The 13,652-nt window shown below is 36.7% G+C and overlaps 1 protein-coding gene across 1 annotated transcript in view; it reads right to left on the reverse strand.

The window, feature by feature from the left end:
* The window catches only part of PSMB7 (proteasome (prosome, macropain) subunit, beta type, 7), a 27,450-nt gene extending 13,918 nt beyond the window's left edge, over positions 1–13,532 (reverse strand). The window contains exons 1-4 of the mRNA XM_009318781.1: positions 13,403–13,532; positions 12,954–13,094; positions 11,560–11,675; positions 2,978–3,036 (exon numbers count right to left, since the gene is read on the reverse strand). Of these exons, the coding sequence (XP_009317056.1) occupies positions 2,978–3,036; positions 11,560–11,675; positions 12,954–13,094; positions 13,403–13,458 (372 nt within the window). The 5' untranslated portion in view covers positions 13,459–13,532. The remainder of the gene's footprint in view (positions 1–2,977; positions 3,037–11,559; positions 11,676–12,953; positions 13,095–13,402) is intronic.
* Positions 13,533–13,652: the final 120 nt, after the last annotated feature.

Here is a 13,652-nt window from a genome sequence, read left to right on the forward strand (position 1 = left end):
AAGTCGAGCATCTTCAAAGTCTACGATTCTAACTGTAGGGCACAGCAGCTGCCACTGCAGATTTGATCCTCTCAGCTTTTGGCAGCTCTCAACTTGAAATTCTAGCAAAAGAATTTTTCAAGTTGCTATTATTGCCTGTCATGGATTTATAAATATTGTGCACTATCTGCTGTGGCATGGCTCTCATGGGACACCAGTGCATGCCAAAAGCGTAACAGAATGAAAAACAGTTCCTATTCTTCAAATAAATGCTAATTTTTTTTAACTGTGCTCACATGATGCGTTTGGTGATCAGCTTCAATAGTACAGAATATATATCAGAGGCAAAAAAGCTGATTGTCTTTTCCAGTAGTATTCAGCTGCTACTTTCATTAAGCTTGTTTAATTACATTCCAGATGCTAATTTGCAAGTCGATACCAGAGGGTGCAGGGCAGTTTGCCTTTGAATCATTTTTCTGTGATGTGATGGTCTTGAAGCACACCACTACCCTCCAGTAGCCCTAGCAAGATATTCTGACAATTAGTGCAAAAGAAAGCAGTATTGATCTTGACAGAAAAATATTAATCCTCTACCCATTTTATTAAATTAGTCTCCAGGAATTTTAAGTTTATCATCATTGCCATTTCATAGCAAGTTTTATGTGAAATATACATAGTGTGCTTCAGATTTGTTTTAATTTCAATAGAAATATAATTTGTTATTTTGTTACTTTACCAGAAAAAAAAACACACATCTGACTTAAAAGGTAAGTCTTTTAAGCTGGTAGCCATAACAGAACATGAAGTGTTTAAGAGTACAGTTGAGCATTATCGCCTGAAACTTTGCTGGTTTAGTTAATACGATTACTAAATTGTTATTAGATAACAGAATATCTAGTAAAAACAAAGGAAGGGTTAAGATGCATACAAGTCTCAAAGATCTAAATATCTATTTCAACAAATTGGTAGGCTGCATTTCAACATCCTTGTTATAACAGTGAATATCTGCTGCCATTTATGGTTGTGTATGAAGACAATTTAATTAGGATGACCTTTCTAAATAGGAAAAGTTGGAGATTTACCAGTTTTTGGTGCCTTTTTTGGTTGCTCTTACACAAAGAATGACTTAAAATACAAGCTTGAAAACCAGCTGAGAATAAGATGAAATTTTTAGTTACATAGCACAGCTCTTTGACATTTGTATCTTTGAAAGCAGAATATTATGCTGTAGCTGTTGATTCCAAGGATTTGTAGTCCATGTTTTCAGTATGAATAGCACACATGCCAAGTGCACAGTCACACAAGAAGAGGCTGGAAAAAGACACTCTCATTCTTACAGTGGCATGAGGGGAGAGGAAAAAAAAAAGCAGAGTTTACCTCTATCTAGTGCTTCTTTCCATCAGTCATCTAGTGTAATGCTACGTACAGAAGAAACTTGAGTGCCTATTAAAAATATTCCAATATTTCTGATAGCATTTATAAATATACTAGATGCCAGAAGTCCAGTGTCTTCAGATACTGCCCAAAACATTGCAGCAACACAGGAATCCTGATCTTACTGCATTTTCATAAATTTCATATATACTGACAGAAAAGGAGCCAGTTCCAGGAATAATTGGAAAACTGCTTATTACTAACTCTTAGTCAGTTTAATTACCAGAAAGCTTCTCATGACAAGTTTTGGGGTGGGGTTTTTTTTTTTTTCTGTTTTGTTTTGTTTTTTTAAATCAACTGCTATTACATGTCACGTTTCTTCAGGAGATGTAACAGGATATGACACACCACTTTAAGTTTTAAATTTAATCAATTTATTTTAGAGAGGAACTCAGTGGACTTACGGGATCATCACCTGAAAGTGCTACTGCAGTTACACCAACATTTGAAGGGGAAGAAAAGACCCACAGCAGTTGCAGTACAAAGATGAGGAACATCTGAAGACCTTTTCTGAAGTAAATCTACTTTTCCTTTTCCACTTTATTCAGTGATAGTAAAAAGCTCTAAGATTTGTTATATCTGCATTTTAGGCTGAAATTATTGCAACTGTGTTACAAGTCATTTTTAGTAAGTTCAATTTTCAATTTTGTGTTCAAGTCTCAGTTTTTTTTTCCTTTACTGTGAAATTATTAATTGATTGGAATGAGAAGGAGCATTCACAGAAAGTCTGAAGAGATTAATGTGGTTTAAAAGAGGGCTTGACATTACTGAGGCATTTTACAAAATATGGTCACAGAAAGCCCTTTAATTGTTTTGGTTTTATTTTCCTCAATAGTCTGCAGATAACTGGATTTTTCACTGTTTAGTTTAGTAGGCACTGAACATGGTGTAACTAAGTGTAAGGAAATACTACAAATAATACAAAAATAATGTACTGCATACATTCATAAGAAATAACTGAATAACTTATTCTGATCTTAATCATGACACTCCAGCTTTTAGTGAACAACCAAACATTTTTCAATTTTTATCAAGACCATCAGCAAAACACAAACAACCCACAACCTTATAAATCTTCTGATAATCAGCTTTTAAGTAGATATTAAAAATAAAAGTGCAGTTACTAGTTCTGAACACAGCCAATCAACTGGAAATCTAATTGGTTTCATACACTACTTGAACATTTTTTTGTTGCCTTTACAATCATGCATTCTCTTTTCAAGACTGAGAGAAGGACTGACTGAGGGAAAAACAGCAATATTGACTATGCAAGGGTTGTTAAATTCCTGAAGTCAACTATAACCAGTAAGTTTATGTTTTTAAAGCTTTCACCTACATTCAAATCACACAAGTTTTTCCATACATAAATTTCCAAGAAGCTGTATTTCTTTAAATTTATTTTACCCATCAACTTTTACAGCTTTGCAGTAAGCTGACATTAGTACATTTTAAGCGCAGGGAAACTAGAGCAGATTTAACTTTTTTAAAGCTTCAAGCCTCTTAAATTCTTACAATCATGAGAATTATTGAAGGAAGAAACACTGAGCTTTAAAAAATTTCTTACCTCCATGTCTGGTTTGTATTTGTCTTCGAATACTGCCATAGCTGCTAATGATCCAGAACCTACGGTAACAAAATTAGGACACTTATTTAGCCAGTGTATTTAGATACAGTATTTTTTTTAAAGAACAAGAGAACAAATATCATCAACACAAACCAGTCTGAAGTCTACCTTAGCTTACTATACACTCTAAAGTGTTTACCCTCTTTAAGTCCAGCACCCAATTTAATCTTAAGTTTATAGCTAGTGTACACAGACTTGTCATGGTCCCCATTCCGACAGCCTTTCGTTTCACTATTTTGAACACTAAGATATGAAAAGTGAGGTTAGAAAAAGAGAGTTAACTGAATGCCACAGTTTGTAATTCCTACTCCTCCATTTCTCCTGTCCCGCTTTTGTGCCTGGCCACATTAGAGGGCATGTCACTTAATACTAAGACACACAGAAAGAATAGATTGCTTTAACGAGCTGCCCTGGCACAGTCACCTTTACGCACAGGGATGAGTAAACTAGCAATGGTAACAGGGTAGCTGGCTGCTGCCATCAGGTTATTTCCCATATCTACTTTAAAAGAGTTTAGTATGCATTTACTTTGTGCCATTATTTTTGCGTTGAACAGTAACAGCTGAACAGACAAAATGACAGATACGAAAACACGAGTTTAACGTTACTTCTCTTAAAGGATGCAGTGCAAGTGTAGTAATGGAACAGAAGCCATCTCCACCCAAAGCACTGTAACTGCAGGTGTTATAAATGTGCTTTCCATAAATTAATACAAAAAGCAGTACGATACTATTTGAAACTGTAAACTTGCTTTGTTCAGGAAGAGTGAGTCTTCAGTAAGATATCTTATCTGTCTGTGGCCCTAACCATATTTCAGAGCACGCTACTTTTGGGGAGTGAATAAAGTTACCTGCAATTTTTTACTCCAATTAGAAGATTTTTTGGCATTTATTACTTTTTAACTTGTTTTGCATACTGCTATCTGTTTAGCTGGGTCACAGAGAAAGCCATATTTTCTATTTAAAATGATTTGTGTATATCGCTTGACCACCTCAATGGTTTAGTGAAAGAAAAAGGCAGCGATTAAACAGTTTCAAATGAGGTGTCCTGCTGATTTTATCAAGTCTGCTGAATGTATAATGAAAGAGGAGAAGCTGACAGTGACACTGTTGAGAAAATACAGACTACCTTATCTGAACCATTTAAGGAGGTCCAATTATAGATCAGATTTAAAGGGTAGAAACAGCAGATTTACAGACACAAATCAATGAACATGGTAATCCCGATGAATATGACAGATATTGCTGTTACAGAATATTGCTGTGGTTGAGGATCATTACCTTTACAGTACCAAATACATCACATCTAAAAGCAGTAAGACACTCTAAGTGTGTACTTGTATTACAGGCAATGACTATTCATTTACACCTTGGAGCAATACATGGCTCCATTTTTTAAATGCTGAAACTGTGAATAAATAAGATTTTTAAGCAACTAATAGCAGAAATGAACCGCTAATACAACAGCTGATATCACAGAACAGATCAAAAATAAAAGGAATTTTACTGATCCTTCGAAGAAGGTCAAAATAAGGTGTGTTCCAAAACAAATACAGGACTTGAACCATAAAATAATTCTTCTTGTGGAGTGACATAAGAACATTTCTAATGGGGGGGGGATCTGAGATATGGTCTCAAACCAAGACCACATTCTTACTACACTCAAATGAAAGCCTACCATAAGCAGAATGGGAAGCCTCAAAACTAGGAGACAATCTTACCCTTAAATAAGGGTTCTTTGAAAAAATTAGAGTATAAAGACTAAAAAACGTGCAAGAATGAAAGTATAAAGGTTATATTTGACAAAAATTACTACATTAAAGCTACTGAGCTAAGAAAAAGTAGTCTTAATTTCTCAAAACTTCTACTGACAAATAAAAAGTTATCAGTAACACAAATACTGCAATAATCTCACACATGGCTCAGACTGGATTCATTCCTCCAGCTCCTTTTTAAAGGAAGTTCCCAAAAGAACCTATGGGCAACTCAGTAGACTTATAAAGAAGAAAAAAAAAGGTAGGGGGGAACCAGGGGGGGGAACCTTATGTTACATTACATGAAGTCCTTTATACATGAAGAATTGTTCTGTTAATTATTTATCTTGCTATATTACCAAGATGCAAATAAATGCCAAATTTAATATCAACTTTAAAAAAAATGTGGACAGTCCTATAATGTAAGTTTTCAAAGAGTTGTTGAAAGTCTTAATTTATTTAAACCTACATGTAGACATTTACATCTAAAAACCACAATCCCAAGGAGGTTCTAACAGAACAGGATGTAAAGCTGGAAAAGCTTAATAAACTCAGGGTTTTTTTCTCTACTGCTTATAAATCCTATTAAGTTTTATAAGCTTGCATTTTAAAAAAGCGCCTTAGCAAAAGTCTTGCAGCATAGCTAAGCATTCTCTGAAAGAACAGATTTTTGTAATCTTAAATAGCACAATGAAAATTCTTTACTCTTACTAGCACCAGATGTAAACACTGTGTTTTTTAGAGACACAAATAAATGTATACTTCTGAGTTCCTGCACCAAAACAAATCATCTGCTGTTTGGCAAAAGCAATATGAACCATTTTGAAAAATACTAGTGACATGCATACATTCACCTGTAGCACATTAACTAAGAAACCTCCCCCCAGTCCCCTATTTGCACTGCTGGTGGACTGAAACCCCATCACTTGACCATCCATGCAGAAATGCAGAAAACCAGCAGTGGACAGTTGCTCACAAGCGCAGTTGCGAACTTCACTATCCAATTACACCAACTTCCCTCTACTTGTCAAATTCCACACACGATCCAAACAACCCCACAATGTTCCAAGTAGTTCAACCGACTTGTGAAAGCAATGCATTGTAACAGGAGAGCTGGCAATAAAGTCTGTGAACTTAAGTAAACATTGGAAGTATGGTTTTCTTATTGCAGTACCTATAAAAGCACAGAAAACTTAGATATTAAGGGTCTGTGGAGGACTTGTTTGTATGTGGGGAAACAGCTGTTCTCTTATCCATGTATTCAGTGCCCACCAGTAATTCATTTTTTACAAGCATGCTTTACCTTTATGTAGAAACAAGCTGAACAATTCCCAAACATAATGTCTGGAGAAAGATAAAACCCAAACATTGCAAAACACCAGCCATTAATTAGGGATAGACATTCCCACCTCATACACACAGTAACTGATTTAAGTCTCTACCAGTTAGGATTCAACATTGAACAGCTGCATCTTAGCAACCTCAAATCTATTAAAACATTCAGGAAAGCTGTGAGATAATGCATCATTAAATAGCATCTTTGGCTTAGCTCAGATTCAAAGTAATACCAAACCAGATATTTATCTTAGACAGACAACTTTAGTTTGAAATCTTAACAACACACAACCAATGCAGAAATAGGAACTTTTCTTTGTTGGAATTTTTTTTTTAATTGTTGGAAGTTTACAACTGTTCTGTGTATGAGCAATAAGGATAATTAAAACAAAGTATCATTGGTAAAGTCACCATGTATTTGTATTATTAACACTCAGGAAAAAACCCTCACCTTTCAGCTAGTTTGTTTGTTTTGTTTTTTTTAAACCATTGACTGCTATGAACAGTTACACTTCAACAACCTTGGAAACACAATCAAGAAAGAAGTGCCATATCAATTCCAACAAATTTATTTTGCATACGTTTTCAGTAAGCTACACTTTACAAACAAATATTCAGGAAGTATTAATCTAGCACCTAAATATATAAAACTTGATTGCCAAGCAAATTATAAAGAACTAGAGAAACTGAGATGCAGAGCTGTATTCTGAGACAAATGCTTTTCAGTCTGATATTTAGCATGAACCAGAGAAGTTATGAGACCCTAAGAGATTTTATTTTTTTCTTCCTTAAGAAACATTGGTCATTTCTTAAGTTTTCACAACTAAGGTATTAAAAAATTTTCTGGAATAAACTGTAATAAACTCACTTTAAAAATCCCATTTGGCCTTTACTTGAGGAGTTGTACCACTTCAGCATTGATTTAAAGCGAAAGATAGTTATTGATATATAGCAAAAAATCCAGCCAACAATAATTTCCACCATGTTTTGCAACTGCAGTAGCTTTTCTAAAACAGAGGAACTGGATCTTTTTAGCAGAACATTCATGGAAGACAACTTCTTATTGCTAAGCACCGTCCATTTTCATCACTCAAGGACCTGTTTGCTACCTCAGCCTGCCACACCAGAGGATGTACACAGCCTTGAGAGAGTAACATTTAGCACTTCCTAATCCATCAGTGTCAGGGCTCCCTGACAGGGCATTTATTCACACGCACTCATTGTTATTCAATTTGCTGTTCATTCTAGGTAAAAATTCAGTGATCTCCACAGCCCCATCGATTGGGATCATTTTTCACCCTGGTTCCTGGCTGAGGGGCTGAGCCTCAGCAGTGGTAGTGCTTGCTCTGCAGGACAACATTGGCAATGCGTGAAGAGCTGATTTATGAATATGAAGCAACACTTGTACCAGGGGACTAGCTTTAGCCACTGGAGACAACTGGAACATACTTACTGTTTCCGAAAGCTGAACTACAGGCTTCAAGTGCTTTAATTTTATGCATACATTTCATTATAAGTCTTGGCCAGAAGCTTTCCTAGACAAGCCAAGCAATCAGACAATCTTGCATCGTTTGCTGAAATCCAGTTTTATCCTTTGTCAGCATAAAGTTTAATTTGATGTTTTCACTCCTGAGTAAGCACCGAGTATCTTTTAAGTCTCCCTTACAAGGGAGGACACCACTGTCCATCCACAAACACACTCCAGCTAAATAAAAACACACTCCAGTACATTAAAACAAACAAAAACCCAACACCTCAACAACCTTTCCTATTTAATACTGAATTTCCAGAAATTAACTGGCCAAAAATACCTACCCTGATTTAATAAACTGCCCTTAGAACACTTGGAAAAAAAAAAAAACAATAGATTAGTCTAAATAAGATAAAAATAAAATTCCAACTACTATCTTAGATTTGACCTTTGATACCTTTTCTGCTGTCTCAGTTCTATCTTTCATTTATATACATAAGCAAATCTTTTTAATAAAATATATCCTATCCGGAGAAAGTATCAGTGTACTGGGTGTAGAAAGGTAAAGGACATTTATGCTGAGAAGGGCTTTGTTTGACAGCATGGACAAAAATAACATGTGAATCACCAGAGGGAGACCTGGTACAGCTGACAGCAAATCAAAGTTTAAGCTACAATGAACTTAATCCATTGATACTGTACCTTCCTACTTGTTTGAACTTATTCTGCTACTGTGTTATTTTTGTGGAGGGAGGGAGGGGCGGCCAGGATTTTCAGAAATGCCACATTTTAAAGCTTTTAAAACATAGGCACGAAAGTAAACATGTACATAACAAACTGTGTACTTTATTCAGGCAATCAACTACTAGCAGCTATGAGTACAGAGTTATAGTTTTACAGTTAACTACAATAGTGGGTATAGGGCAATTATAATAATCAGACATTTACTTTTTTTTATATCAAAGGCTAAACAATGACATCACATGACTGTTACGTGGATTTTATTTGCCAAGGAATTTGCCAGTTCCTAAGGTAATGGCACCATCTATTGGTCCAATACCACCTCTGCAGAATTTCTGCAAGTTAATCACAGTTCTCATTATACAGTTAATCAGATGATCAGTTTAACAGCTGCACTGTTTCAGTAGTGCAAAGATCCAGAAGAAAAAGAAAAACCTTTAACATTTCCAAGAATATAGTAAGTAGGTGTTTTATCTGGAAATGCCAACCATGAACAGAAAAATATTAGCTAAAATTGAAGTTATATATTCCCATCACAAAGTCAGCATAAAAGCTGCATCAGACATAGGCTGAATCCAATTTCCTAATCTGACACACTTCATTTTCAGATCATTTTCTTTTCCGATATATTTATTTGGACTCTACATTACACTTCTATAGCTTGACTGAAACCAAGACTTCATTTAAAAAAATCATCCAAGTCTTCAAAATGAAATGCAAATCTGAAGTGATACAGTATCTTCTTCAGTGATCGGAGCAAAAATAATTGCAACCCCGGTTATGTCTGGAATTTTACTTTTTCCAGATATATGATATTCTCAGTAGAGCATTAACCTTAAAAGCCACAGATGAAACTGCACAAGAATATTATTAGCTCAGAAGGCACTAGTTTAATCTCTTACCAGTGTCTCAGTGACATCTCTTACCATTTTTTACCCTTTACTCCCAGATTACCTGTCTATAAATCACAAAAGAATTCAGAACTAAATCAAACAAGGTCGACGCTACTATTGAAAATGCTCCCTTTGCCAAAGACTGAGCAAGTTCTGCAATATTTCAAGATGTGTCCTTCCCTCAACAATGCGTTATTTCCCTTCTCAAAAAAAAAAAAAAAGACAACCCCAAAAACGAGGATGATGGTGATCACTAAGGCTCTCCTGCAAGTCGCAAAGCTTATTATAGCTTATTACTTCAGGATTCTTACCACAGGGACTCTCCAAGCATCCCTCAATAATTAAGAAACAGAACAAGACATCTAAAGAAACAATTTTATCTAGAGGACATGGACAAAAAAATAGTTAGAAGACATAAGAGGAATGATAAGTTAAATTCACAAATCAAGATTAGAGATGAAGATTTTGTATTCTGTAATACAGTATCTTCCTGAATATACTCATAAGAGGCCTCTAATTGGGTTGTTTAGCAAGATCACAGGTAAATGGGTCTATGCTCAAGAGCCATTTCGCAACTTGAAATTATTGCTACTGCAAAGCAGCACTGAGGAGTTCAAAAGTTTAATTCTCTCCTGTAGGTGTTCTTCACCTTTTTCTGTAGAACTGGGCAGTAATGGAGCAATGTTTCTGCTTTTTAAGTGAGAAAGACAAGACACTCCAGAAGAGCTGCCTATGATTTGCATTCTGCTACCACAAAGTACTTATTTCCAAGTTATTCCATACTCTTGTTTATAGTTTAAAAGAAAAAAAAAAACACCACAAGCCAGCTGTCCTGGTTTCGGCAGGGGTAGAGTCAATTTCCTTCCTAGTAGCTGGGACAGTGCTGTGTTTTGGATTTAGGGTGAGAACAATGTTGATAACTCACTGATGTTTTAGTTGCTGCTAGGTAGTGTTTACACTAGTCAAGGACTTTTCAGCTTCCCATACTCTACCGACTGAGAAGGCTGGGGGTGCACAAGAAGCTGGGAGGGGGCACAGCCAGGACAGCTGATCCAAACTGGCCAAAGGGACATTCCATACCATGGGACATCATGCTCAGTATATAAAGCGGGGGGAAGAAGGAGGAAGGGGGGGACGTTTGGAGTGATGGCGTTTGTCTTCTCAAGTCACCATTATGCGTGATGGAGCCCTGCCCTCCTGGAGATGGCTGAACACCTGCCTGCCCATGGGAAGGAGTGAATGAATTCCTTGTTTTGCTTTGCTTGCGTGCACGACTTCTGCTTTGCCTATTAAACTGTCTTTATCTCAACCCACGAGTTTTCCCACTTTCACCCCTCCGATTCTCTCCCCCATCCCACTGGGGGGAGTGAGCGAGCGGCTGCGTGGGGCTTAGTTGCCAGCTGAGGTTAAACCACGACACCAGCAAATAAGAATATATCTACCAAGACCGTATTTTACAATATCTTGAACATTGCTTTTGTAACTGGTCTCAACAGGGTAGTACCTGAACGCCAAAAAAGCATGGAAAAATCTGTGGTTTCAGCTTTCAGTATTCTCACACTCCCTAATTCGAAACTGAATGAGATGTACACAGAATTGCATATACATATAGCTCAAGTTATTGTTATTACAGAAAATGTTACATAGACACAAGAGTTGGGGTACTAACACTTAATAACCTGATGGTGGGCTACTGATGTCAAGTTGACCCCAACAATAGACAGAATTAAACTTCTTTACTGAGAAGCTCCATACAGTAGTTAAGACCAATTATTATGTGTAGCAAGTAAACCAGGTGCTTCACTGCAGTGAGGCAACACCTTGAGTAAAATTCATGCTAAGTAGCAGCTGTAACACAGAAATACAACAGTCCCAAAGGAGAAAGCAGGCACATTTTTTTCCTAATGAAACTACAGAAAAACTTCAGGCAGAATGTAATTCCCCAAGTGAGACTTTATATGAATCATGAGTTAGGACTATCTGCAAATCAAGTTTCTAAGGGGTTTTTTTTTTAAAGCAAGTTTTTGGGAATCCCACAATTCTCTTGCTCTAAAGTATGCTGGGGAACCCACACAGCAACTTTCCTAATACGACTTTTTTGGCAGCTTAGATTAGCTAGTATAATAGCCCATGTTTTTTGAGTGTTAGGAAAAAAAACAGAACGGTGCACCTGCCTTACAAATACAGGTACAACTTTTTCTTTGAAGTCTGAGGTCTGTACAGCTCCCAGCAACAATGGAATTTAAGTAAAAACATTTTAAGTAATAATTTGAAATGTTCACACTTTTTACCAGGCAGTTGTGTTACAATACTGAGGAGTATCACTTACCCATGGTAACGTAAGGCAGCTTGTCAGTTGATCCATGGGGATATATGCTGTAAAGGTGAGGTCCTGTGACATCTACTCCCCCTAAAACCAGGGCAGCACCAATGTAGCCTTGATACCTAAGAGCAACGTTTATATGTGAATCCAAAAGTCGACAATAAAGCTGTGGTTCTTTTTAACACAATGTATGCATTTCAGAATTTTTCCATGACTACACCAGGTACATCTCTGTAACAGAAAGACTACTTTTACTATCTGTGACCAACAGTTTAAACTAAGAAATTTACTAAAACACAGTATATTTAAGTGTCAAGCAGAACAAACAAGCAGGCTGGATGAGACATTTGTGCTAACAGGGAGAGAATTCGGATTAGTTTTCAAGCCTTAAATGAAATTCCTGTATTTGCAATTAAGTTTTTATTTAAAGACTTCAAAGAAAACATATTCCTTCATTTCCCCCATGAGATGTTCTTGGCTGCTTTAAACTTTTTAAATTGTTTTGTGACACACTTAAAAAAAGGCAAACTGCCCATCAATACAGCATTAAGCGACTGAGCTGAATTATTGTAATTTATCTAGGTCACTTGGTTGCACAAAGCATTTTCTTTTCATTGCTTTATTTCACCTTCCTGGAGACTTTCCAATAGCTTGAACAATATCTTTAATTGAATACACTCGTTTCTTTCCTTCTCTTTTAACAGCATTTTTTACTTCTGCGAAAGACAGTACTAAACAGTACTGGAATACTTAAAAGTTTGGAGAGTATGCCCTCAATCTAAGGGCATGTTCTATGTTATGCTGCTACTTAGGAAGTTCAAGTGCCACACAATAATGGTCTGTGATCAGTCAAGCAATCAAATAAAATCTTAAGATAACTGCAGTACAACTTCTAACCATTTTACTCACTTATCTCACTATACCACCAGCAGAGTTCTATATTAACAGCTATGGGCTTCAAATGGTTAAACACTTTATTCTTTTGAAATTAAAATATATTTTGAGGTAGTCATTCTATTACAAGTCATATGAAAGTCTCAATTTTACAAGCTTGCACATTACAAGATTATTACTGGTCCAGCCATCTTGCCACAAAGATACACATCAGTTTCCAAGGGTGCGATCAACAGTTTTATTAAACTACTGGCCTTCTATTTTTGCAGTGTAAACACTAGCAACACTGTACAACTATAGCATCAATTCTCTAAAACACCACAGACTTGATTTCTCTTCCATCTCAGTTCAAAAGCCTATGCAGCAAAGAGCAATTATTAAATCTTTCCTAAAGTCTTGTTATGAACATTAAGTAGGCTGAGGAAGGATGTTCCTTCACAGGAGCTTAAATATTATCTAGTGGTTTTTAACAGCATTGTTAATAAACAAGAAACCCACTCAGTTACCTGAAAAGCATTTGCTTTAGCATGCGATTAGCTGTGACAACTCTTGGAAGTCGTCCAGTAGATAGCGAATGGAGCTCCAGATTGGAAGAAATCAGCTGAGTTGTCATATCAGTATCTGCAGCTGTTCCAGCACCACAACAACTGAAAAATATTATGAGCAAGTTAGGAAAAGGTGGGGAGGAGTGGGGAAACAACTCTATGCTTTATCCAACAAGTAGAAGTTTTCTCACTGTAAAACCAAGGAAATTAATTTCACATACAGTCAGTATTTTCAGAGTATGAAACAAGATAGCCTGTTTAAGTGTAAATGAACTACCACAAATCCCCAAGTCTTGCTAATAAATTATCATTTTAAAGTGCACCTTAATATTTGCTGTTAGCAAAGGACGCGGCTAAAAATCGCAACACTATTACAATACCATTACACAGTAAATAACTTTAATACTTACTAGATATTAGGAGAAATGAAGTGTATTTTTGAACAGTTCTTGTCAGCAACAACCATTCCTTCAGTTGCTCTCGTATCTGCTCCGAGGACTATGCCATCCTACAGGGAGAGAGAATTATTCCCAAAGCCTCGGTCTCCAAAGGGGACCTTCCCAGCACCGGCGGCGAGATCGGCTGCAAGGCCCGGAGGGAGCCCGCAGGAGCCGGCTGCGCGCAGGCCGGGGCCGCCGAGCGTGACTCAGCAGCGCGGCA

The sequence above is a fragment of the Pygoscelis adeliae genome, unplaced genomic scaffold (assembly GCF_000699105.1).
Source record: "Pygoscelis adeliae isolate BGI_AS28 unplaced genomic scaffold, ASM69910v1 Scaffold230, whole genome shotgun sequence".
NCBI lineage: Eukaryota > Metazoa > Chordata > Aves > Sphenisciformes > Spheniscidae > Pygoscelis > Pygoscelis adeliae.